The following is a 23,916-nucleotide window of genomic DNA, read 5'->3' as shown; positions in this document are numbered from 1 at the left end:
AAATTCTCCGGACAACGGAAGGAAGTTCAAGCAGAACTGAGTGTCATTTTCGCAACATTAGTACAAAGTTGTGGTGGCATGTCAAGGACTAAACGGCAGGCTCAAGATCGATATCCAGAATCTTCACTAGCCCACGTGGCTTGGAGAGCTTGGAGAAGTGTTGCAAACCTGGACCTACCCTACCTGGTGATTTTGTTGCGAAGGTGTGCACGCAGTCCATCTGCAATCTTATGCCCATCAGGGATACGATCAATTCACAGACTTGAACATGTCAAATTACACAGCGTTGATTTCTTTCAACTCTAGCACGCCATTTCAACCCAACGCCTTGGGTATTCTTACGGTCTGTCGCCCAAGAAAAAGCTGCCAAGACGTCACATTCACAAAAGGCGCGAAACCCGTACTCTCTCGGCGTATATACAAATTACTAATGAACTAAACACCGGGAAACAATCACACTTTGGAAACCCCAGACCACAGAAAAGAGTGAAATAATGATACCCGATTGTACAGTAAGCTTCGTCCCAACGCTAGAGTCCATACTGCACGAGGTAGATCGTACTGGCACCATGGAGTTGATCAGTCGGTGATTTATAATGTGAAGGGCCGTCCTTGTACCGACTGGACTTGGAAGTTCTCCCACGACTCCCACTGGCTTTCTTTGCCATGGATTTTGTGGCGCGTGGCCCCTGGTCTCCAAAGTCGTAGCTGTCGCTGTTCACGATATCGCCGGCATAGATGGGCAGCGCACAGACAGATAAGCTCGACACCTGAGACAGGCTGAGGCGCGACCAGGATTCTGCTGTCGTTTCTTGGGAGCTTCTAAGTGAGAACTGCGAATTACGATTCACAGCCTTCTTCACAGTCCTCATGTAGACCCTCGATCTTTCGAGGTCTTGCTGGAAGGCAGAGCGGAGAGCTTCAGTGGCGCTGTCAATGAATGGGAATATTTTCCGAGCTCGTGCTGTTCGGGTTGACGCATTATCTCTCACTTCATCCTCTTGCTTAGGCATGACAGAGAAGATGGAGCCCTCCCTTTCGAGACCCTGTATTCTCTCTGCAAGTTCATGCTGGTTCCGCAATGTTTCTTGAACCAGTGCCACCAATTTTTCGTTTGCGGCTTCCGCTTCTTTAGCGGATTCACTGAAACAGGTCAGACATGAATGCGAGGGGATGATCACCGTATCTTCGGGTAATTGAGACAGTTATTTACCATTGAATGATCGCCAGAATCAGACTTAACGACGCCCTGTGGTTCTGCAGCCTACTTACAATGGTGTTCAAAGTCGACTCTTTACGTGCCCACCGTAATCGATCATATGCTCTCATATCCGGACTTGTGTTGAGGCCATCGAGTATTTGTTGAAGGTCAGAGTAGGTCGTTACACATCCGGTCAAAGACGTCAAGACATGGTCCAGTTGGATCATAGAGGTCCTGTCGGCAGCAACCTTCGATGGTTCGATGATATACCTTTGGAGGTGGCCTAGCGCGGTCGAAATGTCCGCCAGCTCCCAAAGCAGATGTCGCGCGAGGCTGGGTGCTTCCCGGCAGCCTGTAATCATCGAAAACAGAACTGAGGTGATCTTGGCGCCCACTCCCAGGAGCCCGGCAACAGAAGCTACCACAGACAGGGGATCCATACTTCCAAGCCAGATCAGGCCAGTTCGAGAGAGAAAATACAACACAACCTGCTAGAAAGTGGAGATGCTGGCCAGGTTGACCTTAAACTTAAAGTCCTGCAGATCCCCCCAGCCCAGCTGACATGTGTGCTGCGCCGTTGGAGGACCGCCCGGTTGAGCGTGCAGCCTCCTGCATGTACTAGGCCTTATTCGACCGGGCAACGTTGTGCTGTTTGCATTCAGCAGTAGTTTGGGGGCGGTTTGAAGGTCATAATTGAGACGGCACTCCTAGCTAGTGGATTCACAACCAACGTGTTATAAATCTCGTACGAAGACTACTTTAGTTACTATATGGCACGTGCTGAACCTTAATCGTCTAGAATAGCTAAGGATTGTAACTAAGGACCTCCAAATTCCGTGCTTGGTAGAGCGTATCTGGATATAGGGTCAGTATTGAAATTTAAGAGAGCAGGATCAACTATAACTCACTGCTACTCGGTCCAGGCGAGCCAGAAGAGCCCTCCATCTGAAGGTTGATAATACTGCAAGATTCAAAGTCAACACCTCTTTCTCTCTCCAGGGAAAACGTCTCGAGGCCCATTTACTCACAGATACATAGGCTTGCCGAAGAAGTTGCCGCCGACCTGCGTGGTGACCAACGCGCCATCCATGTAGAACTTGACCTGGACGTCCCTCTGGTTGACGTCGCGGAGCTCGCACTTGATCGAGTGCCAGTCGCCGGGGTTCTTGTAGTCGACGTCCTTCCAGCTCAGCACCGAGCTGGTGTTGAACGTGTTGAAGCTGATCTTGCCGCTGCCCTTCCACTCGGCCATGTCGATCTCGGGCGGCCACCCGTCCACGGCCGTCAGCCAAAACGCCGGCCACGTGCCCTTGGTCGTCGTCGCCTTGAACTCGCCTGTGAAGTCGTAGCCCCCGCCCCGTGATACGTTGAAGTGCTCCTTGGCGTGGATGGCTCCGCTCAGATAGTTGATCTTGATGGCCTTGCCGCCGTGTGACGCATCCTTCTGGCCTGTTACCTTCTTGGCGGTGAGGGTCAACTGGCCGTTAGAAAAGGCGACCTGGGCTTTGTCCATCCGTGCGCCGCCATTGTGGTCAGTTCCCCACGGGTACAGGTAATTCCAGTCAGCGTCAAAGTCGGCCTGGGAGTTAAAGGAGGTCTTGGGGATCATTGTACGGACGGCCTCGGCGGCCGATGCCGCTAGGGCGAGAGCGACGCTGAGGCTTGCGAAGATGTGCATCTTGCTTGGTCTGGGCTCGCGATCCCAAAGATGCAAAAACACGGCTTGAAATCGAGTGAGTCGGGGGAGACATCTTCAGTAATATATTCAAAACTACCCCTGCTGTCCAATTGCACTCAAGAGAAACTTGCGCCAATGACTTTAAGTGGATTATGACAAAAGGGGCATGTGAAATAAGGTAGGTAGGATTGCTGGCACATAGCAATCGGCACTTGGAGCCGGGTAAAGTAAAATTATGCGGAGGTTGCACTCCCTGGCCGAAACAAGACATTGCACCTACCCAGGTGACAACGCGTTGTTCACTTGACCAATGATCGTATCTTCCACCAGTGAATGTATGCTCCACCGTGTTTTTGTTAACTTTCTATTCAGAGCTGCGAAGTCTCAGTATGGTCTATGTCTATTGTTCCCCAACGTTTTCAAACAGCTTTTGTATGGCTGGGAGGAAGGCCTGAGCTTTTCTAAACTCTCCAAGCTTGACTCGCATGTAATCAAACGCGACCAGTATCACTTCATCCAGCTTGGCTTTCTCTTCGCTGCCGACATCAGCCTTGATCTCCAAATTCTCCTCTAGAGAAGGGATCTTCTGGTATCGCTGTGAGAAATGTGTGAGCATTATTCTGCGTGCACCCATTCGTCGCCCGACGTCGATTGCCTCGGACATGGTGGAATGCTTCTTGGCGATAGCGTCGCCCTTAAGCTCGTCGTCGAAGGTGCTCTCATGGATAAGTAACGTAGTGCCCTGTCCAATCTGTACAAAGCTGTCACTTGGACGGCAGTCCCCAGAGTATGCAACCTTCAGGCCGCTGGGCCACGTGAAGACAGTGGCAAGAGCTCCGTGGCAATGTTCCACATAGCAAGCCTCAATCTTTTCCAGGCCATATGCTTCCACTTGTTCCGCATCAAAGGGCCGTGATTTGCAAATCCTAGTGTTGGCATCATATTGACTGAATTGGGTGAAAGTGAGACGGCTGAATCCGTATGTTTCGATGCTGGCATACTCTCGGAGCCAGTCAATCATGTGCATGTGCGAGGCCACGTGCAACTTCGCCGAAGGGTTGGATTGTAGCGTCTCTTCGTTCCATGCTTTGATAACACCGGCAGTACCAAGGTGATGGTCGGCATGGAGATGACTTATCCAGATGACTTTCAAATCTCTCAAGACTGATGGGAGCTCACTGCCAAATGTTCGGCGCAGCTGTCCCATCGTGTTCTCACCAGCGTCGAACAGGTAATTCCCAAAGCCTGGGACTCTGACCAAGGTGGCCGAGACATTGCGGTATTTCGAGGGGAGGGCGGAACCGGTGCCAAGGGTAATGACTTCAGCGTCGCGACTGGGGATATCTGACTCGACCTGCTGGATCTTGGCCAGGAAGGTGGGATCACCACATTTCTGGCGTGCGATGTTGGCAAGCTCCTTGACGCCAGGCACCTTGTCAGTCTCGGCAAGCTTCTTGACGTTGGGGAACGGTACAATCTGGTCGTCTTTGTGCATAAATTGGGGTGAGAATTGAATCATCTTCCCAGTTCTGCCGATCTCCAATGACTCGGGTAGCGGGCCCATTGGCACTTGGGAAACCGGCGCGCCGTTGTTGAAATCCAGCAGAGGGAATCTGTCCGGGTCAATACAGTGCAGCTTATAATTCTGTGTTGCAGCAGACTCGAGTGAGATCATGTTGGGAGAGCTGTCTCCAGAGCAGATGACGTGTCGTAAAGACGGGGTCTTCTCCATGAAAGCCTGGAGCTGTGGGTCATTGATCACACCTGGACCCAGTAACCAGAACGCGACCACGATGCCGTCCATGAGTTCTTCACTTGAAAACTCCGGTCGGTTGATTAGAGCTTCAATGTACGAGGTGTTGGGAACGTCGAGAACTGCGAAGCCCAGCCCGGGGATAGTCTCCCCAAGCACCATCTCCGGAGTGACAACGATGTCGTTGACGGTAACGTTTTGGCCAGCCGTCAGCTTCTTGTAGTCTTGCTTCGCGACACCGTACTTTTCAGCCAGTTTGGGGTTGAATTTGCCCCGTCTGTCGTGGCCTTTGACAACGTAGCACATTGACTGTTTCGACGGTTCAGTCCATGGGAGCGTCAAGTACAGGGCAGCTGGCCATGGTTGGCGCACGAGAACAGGGATGTCTGGCACTTCTCCCTCGTCGCCGGGCATAGGCCCCTTGTATACCTGGATGTGGCCTTTGTCGTCACGAACGAACAACTTTGCGGGCAGGTTTGCTTCATACAATGTTGTCTCCACCAAAGCATCCATCTTCCATTTAGAGTTAAACATCTGAGTGACGATCTCAAGCACCTGTCTCTGGTCATCTTCTTTTGAAGATTTAGGCGTCGTGGAGTCGGAATCCGATATCTCGTCATGACTCCGTTTCCTCGAAGGCTGGCTTTCTTGATCGACTTTTGCATCAACTGGCATGTACCAGACCTTGATATTGCTGTCTTGCCAATCCGGCTCGGCTCCCTGTTTCGAGGCCCGAGGGTCATCCCTGACCTCAACGGGGTTCAGGGGCAAGCCCTTCCGAAATACGAATCGTCTTGAGGTAGCCAGCAGCTGAGACAGGTTCTTGCCACCGTGGATATTCAACCTGGAAAGGACCGTATCCTCAACCAATTTCCGGCCCTTCTTCTTCCGGGCAGCGTTCTCGGCGTTGAGGGCCTCTTTCGTAGTGCCAATCACATCGGCAAGGGTTAAAATCATGCCGATCAACCCCCCGGCGTTGTGCCAGTCCACGGGGCCGCTGAGGAAGATATCCTCCGTCTTATGCAAGCCGACCTTCCGCTGGACCATGGCGCGCTGTGTGCCCTCAGATATGTTTCCGAAGACATAGCGCTGCTTGTCAAAGTGGAGAAGCAGACATGTCCCCTGCGTATCGGCCGTGGGCGTCGTGATGAGCTGTATCCAGTTCAGCATCTTGACGCCAAACGCGCGAGCCTGGAGCTCGGAAGCTGTGAACTCGGGTTTGGTCTCGCGCCCGACCGTCTGGATGAAGAACCAGGGCTTCTGCCAGACCGCGCTGGGCCCGGCGCCCCGTAGTGATGCCGGAGTAATGCGCAGCGAGGCAGGTGCCGGCAAGACGCGCACGGTATAACCCTGAGGCGCGGTGAAGAGGTCGGCAGAAAGTTTTGTGTCCTCGAAACAGGACTTGGGCGGGTCACCGGGCCGGGGCCGGGGAAGGGTCTCGGTGAGTCGAGCTTGAGGATGGAGGGAAGACACTGCCGTCCGCTGGGTCGCCGTTGCTCGAGGCAGGGGCGCATGCATGGATGGAAGCCGGGTCAGGAGTTTCGCGGTCGCATGGCGCGCTTTCATGGGAGCGTGGTCATGAGAGCACCGGACAGCCCGTATTATACCGTCGTCGTCTTGTGTGTGTGAGTGGAAGCTGCCTTCAAGAAATGTTGACTCTTTCGCCGGTCGCTTTCGTTCGTCTCCCAGTAAATAATTTCTTATCGATAAGCACCCGCTGGCCTGGCTGGGGGCGACTCGGACTGCTGCCCCTGTGCCCTGTGCCCTGGTCACCCAGCTACCCACCTGGGCGACGACTGGATCGATCCATATGCGCCGAGGGTACCAATTCTACATACCTAGAGCTACCTAGGTACGCATGCACCTGCTATTGGACAGTTCGAAAAGGTAGCTGAGAGCGTTGCTACTACTCCTACCTCCAACAAAGAAGACGATTTACATAGTACCATGGCCGAGAGAACTCGTCTTCGGTGTGCACTTTGAGGGTATGCCCACGACCACGATGAAGCAGTGGTAGACAAAAAGCCAAACCCACTCCATCTGCCAGGCAACCAGGCATCACGGCCGAGGATAAATGTCGTAGCGTCTGACCTGCGAGTGTCCGGCCTGAGACGCGGATTTCCAATTACGTATCGACATAGTCGGTTTCGGGGTCGGATGCATCGCATGGACATTACGGTTAAACTTAAACTGCCTATCTATCCCCAGGATATCGGATAGGCATTAGAATAGAGCGGGGTTGCATGTCCTAGCTGCCGCGGATCGCCTCCGAATCCCGAGCTCTGCCCCTTATAAGTCGGCCCCAAAACCACCTGCATTCTACACATTGCAACATTGAGTGGACAGACGCGCTATAGATTGCTCTCGGTATTCGTTAAAGTCTTGCAGGTCCGCAGCGTGATGAGTCCAAACACGTGTACAGTCAAATCCGATAAGCTGGGGTCCTTGACTGGCCTGACCACCAGGACAAAAGACTCCAAACCAGGCATTCATTACTACGGAGGTATCCCATATGCGCTACCCCCGACTGGCCCGTGGCGTTTTCGGAGGCCGAGGCCGTTGCCCGCCAGCCATCGCTATCATGGCAGTTACACCGGCCGGAACGCAGCGTGTCCACAGCCGCAGTGGCGGGGCACTCGCAATGAACAGCTCTGGAACGAGGACTGCCTCCAGCTGAGCATCTATGTCCCTGCCGGCCAGCCACCGCCCGGTGGCTGGCCGGTATACTTCTTCATTCACGGCGGTTGGTTGCAGTTCGGTGGCCCAAACATGACTCCGGAGGCCGTCAACCCCCTGATGACAGAGACCGCATTCCGTGCCATCATGGTCCAACCAGCATACCGCCTCAATGCCTTCGGATTCCTCGCAAGCCACGAGCTCGAAGCCGATGCTAATGAGCTCGGCCAGGCATCTGGAAACATGGGGTTCTGGGACCAGAGGTTGGCACTGGAGTGGACGCACGCACACATCAAGGACTTTGGCGGCAATCCTAACAAGATCACCGTCGGCGGGTATTCGGCTGGTGCGCATAGCACGTTCCAGCAGCTGGCATATGAGCTGTATCACGTTCCCGCGGAGAAGGGCATCATCAAGCGTGCCATCATGTGGAGCAACAGCCCGGGTATCCAGCCGAAGGGCCTGCCTGAGCAACAGAAGCAGTTCGACGAGCTGCTCTCCGTGCTCGGGATTCCACTCTCGCTCCCTCCCAAGGGACGCCTGCGACGCCTGCGAGAAGCCCCGGCCCGGGACATCATCGACGCCCAGGCCAAGATGAAGATCTCGGAGTTTCGCGCCACCACGGACGGCTCCTTCATCCCGCCAGACAGCATGGCACAGATCAACTCGGGGGAGTTTGCCCGGCGGATGAAGAGCCGGGGCATCCAGCTGATGAACGGCGAATGCCGCGACGAGCATTTCCTCTATAGAGAGTGGCGAACGTCAGATGATTCATACGAAGGCGTCTATACCAGATTGTGTGCCGATTACCCAGAGGCCGTGGTCCAGAAGCTCATGCGACATTATTGCGGAAGGTCCAGGGACCTCCCACGTGGGTACTCCAGTTGGAAGGACCTCTTTGGGCACGCCTACGCTGGCATGCAAGTCCACTTCTTGGAGCGCGGCTTTCAGAGCAAACTCGCGAACCACCTGCAGCCCGGAAAGGACTTGCTGCGATACAGGATTGAATGGCGAGCCGAGTGCTGTGGCTACCCGCCAGAATGGGGCGTAACCCACGCGACTGACCAGGCAATCTGGTTCTGGTACCCGGCCTTGACGGCGGACGACAAGAGGATCCTCGAGCCCTGGAACAAGGCCTTCGCCCAGTTCGCTATGTGCGAGGACGTCGAATGGGGAACGAAGGAAGCCATTGACATACGGCGCCTCCGGAGCGATGGCAAGACTGACGTGGTCAAGGACGATGCCAACAGCTGGAAAGAAGGTCTTCATGTCTGGAAACTACTAAACGAAGACACACCTAAAGCCCGTATCTAAGCCAGCCTCGGTCCAAAGCACGACGAAGTCAGGGGTAGTAGTATAGAAAGCAACATTGGGGTTTCCCAGTCGCGAATTTGTATATTCAAGTTTCAAAAAATATGTACAAGCTAAAATGTTCTAAAGCCATCCAAGGCGTTTCCTCCAGGAGGATATGAAAGTCTACGACCCAGGGTTCCTCTAAGAGACAGTGATGGAGGCCGAGCCGCTGCTGTAGTAGCCCTCGACGGCCATGATCTGGTAGTTGTGGTTGCCGAGCTTCATGCCCAGCTTGGCCCAGGCGTTGAAGTGGTTCGCCGTGGTGACGGTGCCGGAGCTGCGCTTCGACTGGCGCACGGACCAGAACTGTGTGAAAGTCGCGGTGCCAATGATGGACGGAGCGTTCGTCCGGGTGTTGGTGTAGATATCATAAGTGGCGCCGTCGCTGGTCACCGTGCCCTTCTTGGTGGCGCCGGTCGAGGGGTTGTAGGTGCCGAACGACTCGACGATGTAGTATTCGATCAAGGGGTCCTTGGTCCATCCGTAGACAGCCAGGTAACTGTTGCCGTTGGGGCTGTACGTGCCCGAGTATTTGATCGCACTGCCACACCGATCTATTAGGATCATGTTCATTATGTGTTTTACTTTGATGTAGACTCACCGTGCGCTGCCAGTGCTCCAACCTTTGCCACCAACAAAGTTGCCATCGCCGTTCCAGGACACCGAGAACTGTCCAGCGTTGCCGTTTGTGTAAGTGACAGAGTTGTCGTGGTCGGTCCAGAAAGAGTAGTAATAGCCGCCGCTGGTACCGGTGGAGCTGGTGGTGCGGGCAGCCAGTGCAGAAGGTCCTCGTGCGGCGAGGTCAGTCGGTGCCGCCAGCACGCTGGTGATGGCGCTGGACGCCGCGAGGAGGATAGAAGTGAACGAGACCATTTTGGGAGAATCGCAGAGCTACAGTAATGGTAATGAGTGACACAGGTATAGATTAGATAGGTAGTTGGCGACAGCACCAGCACACCAAGTGCGATACCATTGCTAGGTTATATACATCCTCCCCATGCCTCCTTTTCTTATTCTTCCCAGGACCGCGAACCCATGGATCCGCCAGTCCGGATTGCGCAAGCCACGCCATGGAGGTCATCGTACCTCTGCGAAATCCGGTAGATGCGCCTCCCTTCATACAGAAAACCGGGCTGTCATGGCATGCGCATCCTGGGAGGGATTATTAGATCCATCAATCCGGGTTCTCCATGCGATGCTAGGCCAGTTAGAAAGAGATTTGGACCCCACGCAGGATGGCTTTAAGTCGTTATGGGCCCGGAGACAGGGGTTCCAGTGGGCAGAGTCGTTGCCGTTTTCAGCGTTTGCGGAGCCGAAACGGGGGTGCAGAGCCTCCATCGCTCCCCAGATTGATTGAACGATCCGGTAGAGTTCGGTCGACTGCGTTTTGCGTTAATATCAATGCCCGGGTCCAGACAGGGGGGCCAGGGTTACATTTCTTCCGTCAAGGCCCCCGTGCTCACCAGACGACGTGGCAATGGCCGGCAATCAGTTGAACTTTGTGGCTCTTTCTCCGTTGTCTGCAAGGATCATGAGACGCCGAGAGCACTGGCAGTAAATGACCTGGGCTCGGCGATAGTCCCTTTTCGACCCTACTTGCAAGCCTATTGGGGGTCTAGTGGGGCGTCGCCTCGGCTCGTGCCGAAATCGTGAAGTGTATGATTCTTGAACGAGAGGCTCATCTTCACGACTCCAATTAACTAAAGTCATTATCAGTATGTAAATGGCACTCCGGCTCGCACCAGCGCAGGTCATGTCACTACGACTATGGCGCCCTGAGGCGAACAGCTGCAGCGAACAAGCGCAAAGTCGTGAATGCTCCTACTCATTCACAAACGGGCCCCGACTATATGTTCGACGCAAGGCATACGGCAAGATACTTGGCGTGAACTCGAAAGACCAGACCTACATTTTCCGGTAAGTATTATCTCAAAATGTATCACGACGCGGGAGTTTGAGGTGCCGTGGATTCGTGTGATAGCCTTTGTCCGCCGGACCGCTTTCGGATCGATGGTTCTATGAGAAACCAACACCTGACGCCACCCGGCCTCAGATGAATGCAAGCTATGGATTCTCTTATATTGGCCAACACGCCACGCGGGTCTTGATATTCGAAATGTCAGATATGGTTGGTTGTATTAGGAGACGACCGCTATCTATACCTGGAAAGACTCTGGAAAACAGCGGACTTGTTCTGATAAAGTCTTACAGCTCAGCAAGCACGGCCTGCTTGTCTTGTGTGTTTGTCGACTTCCACATAAAATAGCTTCTTCCTCTGGCCATGGGCGACTATTACCTAGTTTCTTGTGGATTGTCTGAGTCGATCACAGATGCAACACTGGAATCACTGATTTGTAGCACTAACTTCGGCGCGTGGCATTAACGCGTATGCTTTTCATACCATGCAGTACACGAGATTGGTACACCCAGGACGAAGAAAGTCAGACGAGACACGGGGAATAAATGAGGTTATCCCCAAGCGCTGGACATGCTTTGAATAGCCTGTTCACGAGAAGTCTAACCTGATTCATCCCTCTTATCGAATAGGAAGTTTACTTATTTTTAAGAACTGCTGAAGGGGGTGGAAAGCAAACTTACCTTTGATATACCTACCTTTGATATACCTACATTCGATATACTTACCTTTGATCCAACTTACATACCTCGGCAAGAAACTTACCTGAGCAGGTCCGCCCAACTGATGGCAATTCTCAACGGATCCTACAAGCGTAGATACGTGCCTTGACGTCAGGCCAGCTCAGCGCCATCCCAGGATGCAGAGGCAGCGCGGCGACCTCCTCGACATCTCTCCATTCCATTGCCACGCTCTCTCCGTCAGTGACCGCCGGATGGAACTCGGGGTCAATCACGTGCGCGAAGTAGGTCGTGAAAGACCAGGCTCTGCCGTCGGCCAGCGGGTGCACATCCATGTACGGGCTTACGTTGTGGCACATCCGGTACTGGTGGTCAGTGATCCCGCACTCCTCCCTCGCCTCTCGCATCGCGGTTCCAAGAGTCGCCTCGCCAACGTCGGAAATGCCACCGGGAATCGTCCAGGTCCTATCGTGGCGCTGCTGGAGGACAATCATAAGAGGGCCATCTTTGACTATACGCCGAAGCAGAGCCATGCCTGCGGCTCGGTCTCCCAAGTGTATCATGGCTCCGTGGCATCGTGAACAAGCGGCTGGAACCACGGGAGGAAGCAACTGAGGGATGCTAGGCTGAGGGCTCCCAGACCGAGCGTTGCCAGGTTGAGGGACGCGAGGCGGAGTCGAGCCTGGCAAGAACCGCCTGATCATGGCGTCAATGGCCCTGGTATCTTTGACCATCCTTGATACCATCCTATCGACCTCGCTTTGTGGAAGTCCCAGGCCTGAGGCAGGCCGACGAGCCAGGGCCCGCTGCTGATGTACGTCATTGACGGCATCCAGGGCCCTTTGGGCATCAATATGGACAATCTGACTGGCCGTTACACGATCAGCGAGCGCCAGGGCGTCTTGCAAGGCTTTGTCCACGCCGTCCGGGTCGGTCTTCATGTCCATGCCCTTGAGAGTGGACGCGGCTGCGACGAATTGAGCCATCAGGACCGAGTCGGCAAGATTCAAGTCCTGGCGAGGCAAGTCGGCGTGAGGTGCTGGTCGGTCAGCCAGCTCATGCGCCCGGTGATCGTCGTCGCTAGTTGGAACAGGTGCAGGTGCGGTAGCAGTAGCAGCAGCAGGAGCAGCAGCAGGAGCAGCAAAAGCAGCAGCAGCAGGAGCAGCAGAAGCATCTGCTGCAGCAATAAAAGCGTCTATTGCAGCCTCGTCCCTTGCTTCTCGAGCTCTTTCTTGATCCAGGCGAAGCTGAAGGCGACGCCATAGGTCCACCTTGTTGCCCTCTTCGGAGAGGCCCCTGTGTCGGAGCTCAAGCCGCAGGCTTTCTACAGACCAGCGGAGGTCGAGCTCTTCGTGGTCCACTGACGGAACAGTGTGGAGGTCTTTCGGCAGGGGCCCGGCGGCCTTCTTCGGTATGATGGATGGCCGAATCAGGTTTGGGAGGTTTGGTGGGGGAGCCATTGTCAACCACTGCCTACCTTCTTCCTGTTTCCTGTAGATTGGCTGTGATAGATCTTCAGGAAATCAAGGCCTCTGCCCTCTGTTACGGATTGTTTGGAAAGGAGAAAAGCCCTTGAATGACCGGCCCCACCGTGTGAAGTGAGCGACTTATATGAAAAGTGGTAAGAGTCCTAGGGGCTGGTCGTTCAAGACAAGACCATTGTACGGGTATGAACATGACTATAGGCATGTATTATGCTGAGAGATGTCAAAGAAGCTGTATGAGCGTCTTCTTTGCTTGCGTCTTTGTTCAATACCTCGGAGTATCTGCATTGTTATGCAAGAGTGCTACTCGGAGCTACACAACAGTAGTATTGTTCCCAGTGACTAGACAAGTCTTGTAAACGCCAAGCATGTCACACTGCCGAGTGCAAAATACGAGTTATGCTTATTAGACACGCCACCGTAGAGAGCGGCGCGAGCCCGTGAGTTGACACAAAGGACTGTAGTGGACAAGTGGCCAGTTCTAACAGCGAGGCAGTGAATGTCTCAAATCCGGCAGCGGGGTTATGAGTGGTCAGCAGTCATCGAAGTCTGGCGCCGCGGGTGGCATTTACAGCATGAAATCAGACCACGTACAACGTCATATTATCTTGTCAACGGCAGAACAACGTTGCAACACACCGGATGTGGAACGCAGACCTCATATGTCAAACATCGCGAAGGGGTATCATTGACTCAGGGAAAATCAAACGCAATATCCGCTTCAACTCGGAGGCAATTATCCACACTGCGCAGCCCGGGAAAGGTAGCTTTTCGTTTCACTGCAACAGAAAAAGTCAAAGTCAGCACTCAATGCTTCAATTCAGTCATTACAAGTCTATGTATCACACACAAGGGGGCTAAGGGGGCGAAGAAGCGGGAATGTAGAGAATTGCAACTCACTCACCGGATCCAATGGGCATTTCAGCGCCGTCTTCCACCATCACCGCCCTGCTCCAAGAAATGACCAAGCGTGGTAATATCGTCGCTGCCGCGCTTCCTCCACATGACGTTCGATGCCGAGTCATCGGGCCGCACATCATCAGCCCCCTTAAACCGATGCCTCCACTCGGCCTCCTCGGCGTCGAGGTCCCTCCGGTTGATCGGCGTCCCCGCGTTCCCCGGGGCGGCCTGGGGATGATTTCCGTTGCCAGGCGCTGCCGCGGCTCTGGGCGTCGGAGGCCCGTCGTCGTACTCATCCCGGACATACGCACGGTGTTGCCGCCCCTCGGCCTCGCGATTGAGCGCCGCGTAGCCTTCGTTCCTCGGCGTGCCTGACCTGGGGCTTGTGGGGCTCTGCTCCTGATGCCGGCGCCGCACGCTCTCCTTGCGAACAAAGGGGTTATTCTCAGGAGGGACATCCTTGAAGCCCCGGTGGGCTTTGAGATACTTCCGGTTCGTGGCGGTGAGCCGCGAGGCGACCTCCGAGTCATCGTCCTTGAAAAGGTACTTGCGGCGACCGTCTTTCGTCTGCGGCGGGGGTGGGGGATCCCGCCTGTACGCATCGAGGCGAGGAGCGCGGGTCGGGTCGTGCGAGGAGAAAGTATCGTCACGGTCGACGTCCACACCATGGCCGCTGGACGAGACTCTATGATGGGTACCGCCAGGCATCGCATAGGTATTTGCTTCGCGAGGTCCCGACGAGTTCGCGGCTGTTGTCCCGGTGGGCGTCCTGTCGCCCGAGCCGGAGGCCTCATGCCGGTATTGGGCGGGAATCGAAGGCATAGGCGGGGCGCTGTCGACATCATCAGCATCGTTTGTTGTGTAGATGCTGACATCCGTCCACACCGACTGGACGCTTTGCCGTCCGGTCCACCCGGCACGTGGAGGCGTGTACGATGCACGATTGTTGCCCAAGCGCAGTGGCGAGGGCATCGCGGAGGCGGCTGTCGCCTGGCGCTGAAAGGCAGGATGGATTTCCCTGGGGTCTATGTCATCCAGATTGGTTCTCGTCTGGTTCATAGCCATCTTCCCATACCAGTCCATCACATGCTCAATGCTGCGCGCCTCGGCTGCAGGGTCTCTCTCGTTTGCCTCTTGCTCGTTGGTCTCATCATATTCTTCATCGTTACCCGTTGGAAGGGGCATCTCGCGCTCGAAACGGTTGAGGAAAGATTCGCGAGGCCGTTCAACGCTGGGGACACCGCTCTGTCTCCCAGGCTCAGGGGCTCCTGGGCGTGGTTGATCGCCTGCGTGAGAGTTAGCGTTTGCTTTCGCCTTGGACTCCGAGCCCAGTTGACGGAAATTCTTAACAACTTGATAAGAAAATGATTCACCTCCGTTGATTAAAATATCCGGATGGTAGACACTCATGGCATCGAAGTTCTTGTGCATGCTGGCCATGTTGCGCTGCAGTACGGTTGCTTCGGGATCAGCGTGTGGCAGGGGTATGCCATCACGAGTGAGATGGCGTCCCTGCACTTCATTGACTGTCTGCTTTGAGCCGTCTCTATCGATGCGAACTTCTTTATGTGACTTGTGCCATTGTTTCTTCTGTCGGTCCCTGACCAACTCGATAGCTTCCCACACTTTTCGGAGGTCGACGGTCAGCTGGTTGCTCCATCGAAGGACTTCGTCTGCGTCGTCATACTTCAGATGCCCGATCCATGCAGATACCACGCGATATAGACGAGGCGAGTGCCTGCGTCTCCTTGATCCTCGCTTCTTCGACTCTTGGTTGAATCGCTTATTGGCTTCCCTACGAACTGTAAGCCAGGCGTGGAGGTCGGCCAGAATGCGACCGTTCGCGCCAATGGCAGCGAGGATGCAGGCCTCGCAGTTGCTGTGAACTCTCACAAAGCGGTCATCGTGCGGTGCTGCTCCGAAGGTCGCCTCGAAGACCTCCCTGCTCATCCACAGAGCGTTGATGGAGTCAATTCGAGTTAGCATCGCAGCGAGTGCCGGGCTCTTACCAGCCCAGAGCCGTAGTGCATTGCTGAAATCACCGGCACATTCATTCAACAGGTATAGGAAAATATCCCGGATCAGGAACGGGTTGAAGCCCTTGTGAGATTCGCAAAGGATAGCGCTGGGTGGCAACAGGAAGTCTCTGTCGTCTTGGTCCTGGCCTTGCTGTTCGTTCTTCTGCTTCTGCCGCTCGTCAATGCGTTCAGCAAAACTTATTGTCAAGCGTTGCAACACATTCTTGGTTCTCAGGAGAGATTTGGGTAATTTCTCAATTTTCTGCTCCTGTCGGTTCAACCATTTCGGTGAGGGACGAGCGATGCCATAGTCGGGTCGACGAGAGAGTACATGGGTGAGTGCTCCCAAATCTTCCTTGCTTAGGGTATGGAGATATACAATCGGGTTCCGCATGCCCTGATAGACGTTTTAAGGCAAGCGGGTGTGTGAGATCCTGGTTGAGTTGCGTTGTGTCTCGAGCTCAAGAATGTTTCTCACTACTGCGCCAGCGTAGTAGTATATGTATGGGACAAGGAATCCGAAATCGGGCCAAGGCCTTTCAGCGGGTGCCGGTAGGGGATGCATCTCTATGTATACCTCAGGTATCGCCTTCATGATTAGGCCCAGGGAAACAAGATGGCGTGCCTTCAAAGGGACGGTAATCCTGACGTCGGATACACTGCAACCGGGACAAGCTCTTTCTTTGTTTTGCTCACTCTTGACAGCGGGACTGGTCAGTTATGTTCACACAAGGGTATTGTCCTAGCAGGGGCCCATCGGTAGTATGTGAGCTCTTGTATCATCCTCAAAGACGAGTTGTATCATAACACGAATCCTGTGGAATCAGCGCAGCAGTCCGGCTTTCTTCAGGCCCAAGTTGGGAGAAAGAGAAACTCACACAATCGAACAGAACTGATCGACATAACCGTCGTACTTCTCAGGTGGGCAGGCGTTCAAAGTATTGGTCAGCATAGCGAAGCGAATCAGAGGGAGACAGTCGAGATCATCCACGACTCGATTCAAATCGTTGGTGTGCCCCAAGCGAATCCTATATACTAGAAACGTGAATGAGGTTCAATACGGACAACCATTGCGGGAGCACGCTTTTCCTATGTAGAAGGGACTCCATTGCCATGACCACGTCAAATACCACCAGGAAGACCGTCTAACGCCTTATGCCCTTGCAATCCCCGAGCCATCTGTGAAAGCTTCACGAAGTTGGGTTATAGTCTCGCCTCGCCTCTGGTCAATACAATATACAGGTACTCCATGGTATCAATGCAAAATGATGGTGATTTCGTCGAGCCGCCGCCTCATACATGCAGAGGAGGAAGCCGATGGCCAGTGTACTCTGGTTCTGCTCTCATCCTCTCCAATCTGATCTTGGCCGCCTCGGTGCCATCATCGGGTATGGCAATCTCCCTAAACCAAGGGTGTTCGAGAGCTTGTCGAGCTGTGATGCGCTTGCTGGGGTCATAGACGAAGATCTTCTCAAGAAGATCCAGGAACTGCTTCAAGAAATTGCTCGAAGTTGGGATAATATCCTGATGATTGGTCAGTTGCGCAACGCTGACGAAGAGGGGATCTCAACTAACCGACAAGCGCTTCATGTTCTTAACGAAGCGCCTCGAAGCCCGCGTCGTATCCGGTGTAGGATAGTCAAGCTTGAACCGCTTGAAGTACCTGTGGAGGTTAGCATCGCTGGTTACGATGGGAGACGAGTAATGCCAACTTACTTCGACGCCGGGTTTCCCCCAGAGCCGCCGCTTCGCGATGCCATCTTGGTGACCTGCTGCACCAAGTGCGTGTCAATTCTGCTGTCGCAGACATTCTCCATCATGGCCAGATGCTCGAGATTATCATGTGTCTGGAACAGAGCATCTCCAGTAAAGAATTCGACGAGAATGCAGCCGATACTCCAGATGTCACAAGGGAAGGACCACCCAAGGCCAAGAATGATCTCGGGAGCACGGTAGTGGCGTGTCGAGACAACCGACGAGTGGTATTCATCCTCGAAGGTGGCGGATCCAAAGTCGATGAGTCGGATATCAGTGTCCAGAAGGACCTTGCGCTGGTTAGACTGTCTGGCGGTGGCGGCGGACGAAGAAGGTATCCGGCGGTTGTAAGTGAATGTCTGATACGCGTTGTCACAAAGGAGAATGTTTTCGGGTTTGAGATCCGTGTGGATGAGGTTGAGATCGTGGAGGACTGGGTTTCGTCAGTGACAGAGATCGGTCAAGCCAAGGGTCTCCGACTTACACGCAACACTAGTAAACAGTTGACGAGCAAAGCTCTGGATCTGGCTGTTGGGAAATGGCACAAACGTGTTCATCTTCAGGAAATCGAAGACGCTGGAGCCCAAGAGATCCATAACGATGCAGATGTGACCGCGATAGTCAAAGCAGTCGCGCAAATGAATACACCGATTGCGATTCTCAGGGTCGTTGGCCTTCAGGGTCTGAAGTACTCTCAGCTCTATCCGTGATGCATCTCGGTACTTCTGGACTGAGCGAATGATCTTGATGGCAACCAGCTTGTTGCGTTTCCGATCCCGTGCCTGCACTACCTTGCCGAAGGTACCTTGGCCTAGCAGCTTGTGCATTTGATCTGAGGTGTTGGGTCAGTTTCACGTCATTCGAAATAGGTAGGCGGGTGAGGCCAGTGGAAACGTACATTGGGGGGTCAGTTCGGCATCAGGAACAACAATGTAGTGGCCATCGTCGTCATCGACCTTGACGTTCTGGAAGCGCTAGATGCAAAGTCAGCACATGTCGTTTTGGTCAATTCGTGGGAGTACTCACGTCGGTAACAATCCTCACGGCTACTTCACCAGACTTCTTGACAGGCTTGGATGGTGGTCTGTAAGTCACGTAGCTCTCGCCGAGAACTTCGACTTCGCGACGCTTTGCCTCTTGGGCTATTTGTTGCCGAGTCCTCTTCCGTTTCTGGCCAGTCGACTGCACTTCGTAGTCGTAGTGGCCATTCGACGACAGTGAACCGAGAGACGTCGCAGCCGTGGTGTTGTGGGCAGAGGTCGTGCGATCTGTCGATGTTGAGGTACTTGTGGGCGTGGCAATGTGAGAGCCGTTGGTGGCAGGTCTGCCATTCTGGTGGACATCGTCCTTTCTCCTCTTCTTGGCGACATGCCTGCTGGTGTCGGAGCCGTTCACCGTCCCGTTGGTGTAAGTCCTTGTCGAGTAATTCGACGACGGCTCGTGCGCATCGCCGTCAGGTTCGGGGGTATCATCGATGACGATGATCTCCTTGGGCAAACCGTTCTTGTAGAACGTGTCCCAATCGGGGCCCTTGGACCTTCTGCGCTTCCTGGCCGGCCCATTGTCCTGGTAGTTCTGGGCCGTCGCGGCTGAGGCGGGCATGTTGTATTGATTTGCGTCAGAGCGAGGAGTTGAGGCCGAGTCCGTTCGGGCGTAGTCCTGAGTGGATCGAGCAGTCGAGGTCACAGAAGAAGCGTGCGCTCCATTTGTGGTCGAAGTCCTGTACGATTGCTGGCTGCCAGCATTGGCCGGGGTCGAGAGGTGGGCGTTGCTGGCGTGGGTCGAGACGGGAGCGTGTCGACCAGAGGCTGTCGCTGTCGAGGCGCCCTGGGTCGCAGTTGCAGTCACAGTTGCAGTGGCAGCGGCAGTGGCAGTCGATGTCGATGTCGATGTCGAGTTCGAGTTCGAGTTCGACGCCGAGATGCTGGGGGTGGGGAGGATAGGGTTTGCCGGGGCCGCTGACGGTACAGCAGCGGCGGCGGCTCGATAAGAGCCGGCGTGGCCGTTACCCTGCAGGTGGGAATACGGGGGGTAGTGGGAGTGCTGGTGAGGATGGCGGTAATGGGGAGGGAGTGTGGCCGTCGCGGTGGTCGGAGTTGACATTGTCGTTGAGAAGGGACAACGCCAGTGTTCCGGGGAACGAGAACGAAGACGTAGACGCAGACGCAGACGTAGACGGGGTTGCGAGCGAGGCCCTAGTCCACGCGGGAGCGGGTAGACTGTATCGTCTGGGAGGAGCGCCTGCAATTATTCTGAGAAACCCGGGGGGCGTCTCGAGGGTCCGCTGGCTCGACTGGCTCTGGCTCGACTGGCTGGCTGGCCTTCCCACTTGAGCCTACCCTACCGCTTTTTGTCGCGGTTCTGCCGGCGAGGGTCCTTTTCGGCGCTGGGTGCTTGGTGCTTGCCCAGCAGCGAGGCTGATAGGCGAGTTGCAGGCCGCGGGTGGATGCCAATGACTTCACTGGACACCCAACTAACCGTTGGCGCGCGGCGTGGATGGGAACAGGATGGGACAGGATGGGACGAGTTGAGCAGGGCAGAATCCAGATGGGATGGGCTCCCGGGGGGCGTCTGCAGTGGGGGTTCACTGCCTCTTTCCAGGTTCCAGGGCGCCGAGGGGGTCCTGGGGGGCTGTTGCTAGGGATCAACTCCGCTAAAACACACTCGCTAAAATGTGCAAGTCGGTGCCGAATTCCTGGGTTCAGAGCGAGGTCCACAGAGACCACAGATGTGTTGGCGCGAGGAGCTGGATGAAATTGTCGCCGAGTGACAAGATGTTTTTCCTCCCCCGAGATGTGCTGAATATGTTTATGGCACTCGTAGAAATCTCGTGGGAATTGTCGTCGTCTGTTTCCGGGTAGGCAAACTCAATTTTGGCTCGGAGGCGTGGGCAAAGAAGTCGTGACGGCGGGCGGTGCGGTGTGGTGTGGTATGGAAATGGAGTGGGCAAGGGCGAGGGTGACCTGGATAATGGGAGCACTTTTCAGATCACGCCGCCGCCGTTGTTTGTTTCCTGCCACAGTCGATTCGGTCTGCCAACAAGGTCGAAGTCGCTCCGTGTTCGTAGGGTCAGAGACCGTCTGCTTGCAAGCAAGTCGAGGTGAGCTGGGTCTGCGGTTTTTCGACGTCTCGTCCGGCCGGCGTGCGTGGATGCCGCTGGAGGGCTTGGTGCAGTAGAAGTAGTCCAGTACCTGCGAAAAGCAGCGGCGCTCACGGCATGTGCATTCCGCGGTGGCTAGACGCAAAAGTCCAAAAGTATAATCGTCGTCTCACAGGGAACGAGGAGACTTGAGGCAGTATGCAACTCCCGAGTCAACCCATACGGTGGAAGGGGAGGGAGGGGTTTACTCTTCCAAGTTGCATGCTTCGTCGTCAGTTCACGGCACGGCGAAGATCGATGGCCACAACACACACGCACACGCACACACGCCCGCACACGCTGCCGCAGGATCCAGAGGTGGAGTGCCCTAGCGCCCCAGTCCAGTCTGCAATGGACGGCATGTCACGAATGGTTCTGGTGGACGGGCGCACAGTGCGCCATCTACCCACCTGCCACCCGGCCTGTCGACAGCCTCACCTCACTGCGGCAACCCACCTTAAATCATCAACTAAACCGTGCATTTTGCATCTTGGGCGACGTATGAAGGCTGCACGGCCTGCCTGCCTGCCTCCATACGCAACAGCTAGGACGATGCAGACCAAAGGCGCATGTTCGTGAAGAGAATTCACTGGAATAAAAGCTATCCGATCATCGTAACAAGCACGGCTTCCATGGCTATCTGGGCCCTGTCTTCCGTCGTCTAACAAGTGCCTAAGGAAGTTAGCTGCTGGTGGCCCAGGCGCACCCGGAGCATCGAGCCAGCAGGTATCAGTGGTCCCAAATTCAGACAGACCCTTGTGATAGGTTTACCGTACCTGCTGCCACCATTCTCCAAGAGCCGGCAGGCAGGGTAGAAAAGAACAATGAATCGTTCTGCTGTTATGTTTCAAGCTGTGACAATCTCCTAGAAGGAATCCCTATTGATTGTCTCCCGCGGTTTCCAAAATCGGTGACAGCGTCGAGGTCGTCCCCGGGCTGCTCAGTGGTCTGGCCTGGGGCCCTGGGGTCTCGACTGGCCCGACCAAGAATTAGCACTCCGGATATTCTTGGGTCTATGGGTCGGAAGCACAGCCCTTCTCGACTTGAAGCACCCATCATGTGCCTGCCATAGTAGGGAAAACAACAAGAAGGACAACTTTGCTTGTGCATTCTATCACATACCTTGCTGACAGGCTGAGTCGCAGAGGAGACGTGCCGTTACAACACAGATCACACAATGTTCAATTCAAGCGTTGCCATGGTTAACTTGGACAGTGCTTACGCGCACCGGCCGCCATTTCAGACACGGTCTCTGCCTAACACCAGACGGACGAATGTCCGGCCAGGTCACCCTGCACAGCACCCCCAAACTAACCCATTCCTAACAGGACAATAAACTTCTGCGTCGATGGCAACGCATCAATATTACTACCCGTCATCTCACAACTGCCATGGGATTTTGCCTTCGAGAGGGGTTCTGTTAGAGATGTGACTTAAGCACCAGTGCTTCCTCTAACATGAGCATCTTGTCGTCCCTAGTTTGTTCATGATTTGTTTCTCAAGGGACCGTGCAAAGTTTTGCTCGACAGAAGCATGGCTTGAGAGCAGGAATCTCCGTCAAGTTAATGATCACCTTCAAGGGACGGAGCCTGTCTCTCCACCTGTGCCGCTCACAGTTATATCCGGACTGAATGAAGACCGTTTCTCTGAAGCACCGTTGGCCTAAGCACTGATGAACGTCCATATTCGATCGTCCGTCCTTCTTACCGTGGGCATGTTTGGCCCCTGTCTGCATCTCACCTCACTGCACTGATGACATCCTGCCAACCCTCACAGTTCGGTGGCATGCCCCTCACGCCACGAAATGTGCCTGATGTGCTGGTTGGCCCGCTGAATGGGCCCTACGCGACACGGATGTGCCAGAGGGCCATTCAGGACCCTGAGAATTCTAGAAAGGCACACCACCGTCGAACCTCAGACCAAGGGCTTTTGTAGGTCGGGCCACGCAGGGTCACGGCAGGCCCTCGTCGAATCACACGCCCGCTGCCGTTCGCGTATGCACGCCTTGCAGTAGTTCGGTGCTCCTCACCACATGGCTCGGCTTTCTGCGAATGGGTACATTCCAGGTCCCGTCATCATCGTGAATTTGCCATGTACCTTGGGCCTTCTTCTCAAACTGGCCTGGCCTACCCTTGATCGAATAGGCTGACTCGAGCCCTCCCTTGCGTTTGCGGAGAAGACACCCGGCAGCGGCTTACCCTAAACCATCATACCCGGTAGTGAACCAGATACCTCACACTGTCACTGTGGTGGTGCTCGCCTGGAGTTCAACGGGCCTGGCATGGCCGATGGCCGCCCAGAATAATCAAAACCTCCAGAGGAAACATTCCCTCATTTCCACGCCAACCCACTTCCGAAAGATTACTTATTTTCTTTATGACGCGAATAGGTCGGGGATCCATGATGTCTTTCACGGGGAATCTGTACTGGACCCATCTCCAGAGCCTAGCACTTGAGTTGCAGGGGTCATGCGCCTCATCCGTAGTCTCATCAGCCAACTCTTCCTTGGGGCTCTTGGAGTGTTGATCGCCAGATCCTAAGGACATATTTAGACCTCTTGGTCTTTGTTCGCTCGATTTTACCCAAGACACAAGTTTTGGGTGCCCTTGTTTTCTCCTCTGCTACTAGCTACGCAGAAGTAGGCAAAGCGCCCCCGCTTGAGGGTTCAAGTTATGGCCGACGGCCCCATGGGCCCAATCGCGGTGGCAAGTCTCAGCTGATGGGGGGTTGTGGTCTTCGAGCCCGGTTCATGTACCCACTAACTGGAGGATGGCTTACTAACGGGCGGCACTGTGCAGTTCTTCACAGCCGGTGCACTCACCCACTCACCCACTCATCCTCGGCGGAAAACACCTGGCTCGAGTCGGTGCCTTTCCGTGTAAGCGCTGGCTCTCCATATCGGTGAAGCTGATTTGTATGCCAGCGGCCTTTATGCGCGAAACAAGATACTGTACACCTGTTCATACGTTAACCTCGATGTGTCCAGCAGCTTGAGGAAGCCCTGGCCTTTGCAAGACTTTCAGTATTCCGTTGCCAGTAGTACTGCGTTCGAGAGGCAAGGGTGCCTCCAAAACATGTCTTTTGCTAGTCGATTCACTGTCTGGGCAGTTGCCCCAGGTGAACTGTTTACCCTGTGATTTGTTCACTGGACAGCAGCAAACCGGCTGTCTACAGCATTGAGATGTGGAAATTAACATGGCCAGCGGGCATTGAATAGCTGACTGATCTCTACGTATACCGTGTTGTCTCCACTAACGACAAGAGCGCCCACTATCACCTGCCCAAGTCAGCAGGGCTCCCCATTCACAGCGTTCCCAAAGCGAAAGGTAGCATCTCCGCACCCGGAAACCAAAGCCCCGAAGAA

At 54.7% G+C, this 23,916-nt stretch overlaps 8 protein-coding genes across 8 annotated transcripts; 1 reads left to right on the top strand and 7 right to left on the bottom strand.

Moving 5' to 3' along the window:
• Positions 1–530: 530 nt before the first annotated feature.
• On the bottom strand, positions 531–1,641 carry JN550_000516 (uncharacterized protein; the record flags this gene model as incomplete). The annotated part of the gene is made up of 2 exons (XM_049316772.1): positions 531–1,143; positions 1,214–1,641. 2 exons carry the CDS (start codon positions 1,639–1,641, stop codon positions 531–533), a joined length of 1,041 nt encoding a protein of 346 aa, XP_049177805.1.
• A 364-nt stretch (positions 1,642–2,005) lies between these two features.
• Positions 2,006–2,879, bottom strand: JN550_000515 (uncharacterized protein; the record flags this gene model as incomplete). The annotated part of the gene is made up of 3 exons (XM_049316760.1): positions 2,006–2,055; positions 2,110–2,162; positions 2,230–2,879. 3 exons carry the CDS (start codon positions 2,877–2,879, stop codon positions 2,006–2,008), a joined length of 753 nt encoding a protein of 250 aa, XP_049177804.1.
• A 400-nt stretch (positions 2,880–3,279) lies between these two features.
• Positions 3,280–6,198, bottom strand: JN550_000514 (uncharacterized protein; the record flags this gene model as incomplete). Its single annotated transcript, XM_049316749.1, has 1 exon — positions 3,280–6,198. One exon carries the CDS (start codon positions 6,196–6,198, stop codon positions 3,280–3,282), a length of 2,919 nt encoding a protein of 972 aa, XP_049177803.1.
• Positions 6,199–7,032: 834 nt separating this feature from the next.
• Positions 7,033–8,622, top strand: JN550_000513 (uncharacterized protein; the record flags this gene model as incomplete). Its single annotated transcript, XM_049316738.1, has 1 exon — positions 7,033–8,622. The coding sequence occupies one exon, from the start codon at positions 7,033–7,035 to the stop codon at positions 8,620–8,622; it is 1,590 nt and encodes a 529-aa protein (XP_049177802.1).
• Positions 8,623–8,802: 180 nt separating this feature from the next.
• Positions 8,803–9,534, bottom strand: JN550_000512 (uncharacterized protein; the record flags this gene model as incomplete). Its single annotated transcript, XM_049316727.1, has 2 exons — positions 8,803–9,202; positions 9,263–9,534. The coding sequence occupies 2 exons, from the start codon at positions 9,532–9,534 to the stop codon at positions 8,803–8,805; spliced, it is 672 nt and encodes a 223-aa protein (XP_049177801.1).
• Positions 9,535–11,372: 1,838 nt separating this feature from the next.
• On the bottom strand, positions 11,373–12,716 carry JN550_000511 (uncharacterized protein; the record flags this gene model as incomplete). The annotated part of the gene is made up of 1 exon (XM_049316716.1): positions 11,373–12,716. One exon carries the CDS (start codon positions 12,714–12,716, stop codon positions 11,373–11,375), a length of 1,344 nt encoding a protein of 447 aa, XP_049177800.1.
• A 945-nt stretch (positions 12,717–13,661) lies between these two features.
• On the bottom strand, positions 13,662–16,052 carry JN550_000510 (uncharacterized protein; the record flags this gene model as incomplete). The annotated part of the gene is made up of 2 exons (XM_049316705.1): positions 13,662–14,926; positions 15,014–16,052. The coding sequence occupies 2 exons, from the start codon at positions 16,050–16,052 to the stop codon at positions 13,662–13,664; spliced, it is 2,304 nt and encodes a 767-aa protein (XP_049177799.1).
• Positions 16,053–16,951: 899 nt separating this feature from the next.
• On the bottom strand, positions 16,952–19,516 carry JN550_000509 (uncharacterized protein; the record flags this gene model as incomplete). The annotated part of the gene is made up of 6 exons (XM_049316694.1): positions 16,952–17,182; positions 17,234–17,321; positions 17,375–17,846; positions 17,898–18,245; positions 18,312–18,387; positions 18,440–19,516. The coding sequence occupies 6 exons, from the start codon at positions 19,514–19,516 to the stop codon at positions 16,952–16,954; spliced, it is 2,292 nt and encodes a 763-aa protein (XP_049177798.1).
• Between the last annotated feature and the right edge of the window lie 4,400 nt (positions 19,517–23,916).

This window comes from Neoarthrinium moseri (genome assembly GCF_022829205.1).
Source record: "Neoarthrinium moseri strain CBS 164.80 chromosome Unknown scaffold1_Wmoseri_CBS_16480, whole genome shotgun sequence".
Taxonomy (NCBI): domain Eukaryota; kingdom Fungi; phylum Ascomycota; class Sordariomycetes; order Amphisphaeriales; family Apiosporaceae; genus Neoarthrinium; species Neoarthrinium moseri.
Note: the sequence above shows the minus strand (reverse complement) of the source record. Positions and strands in the feature narration are given on the sequence as shown.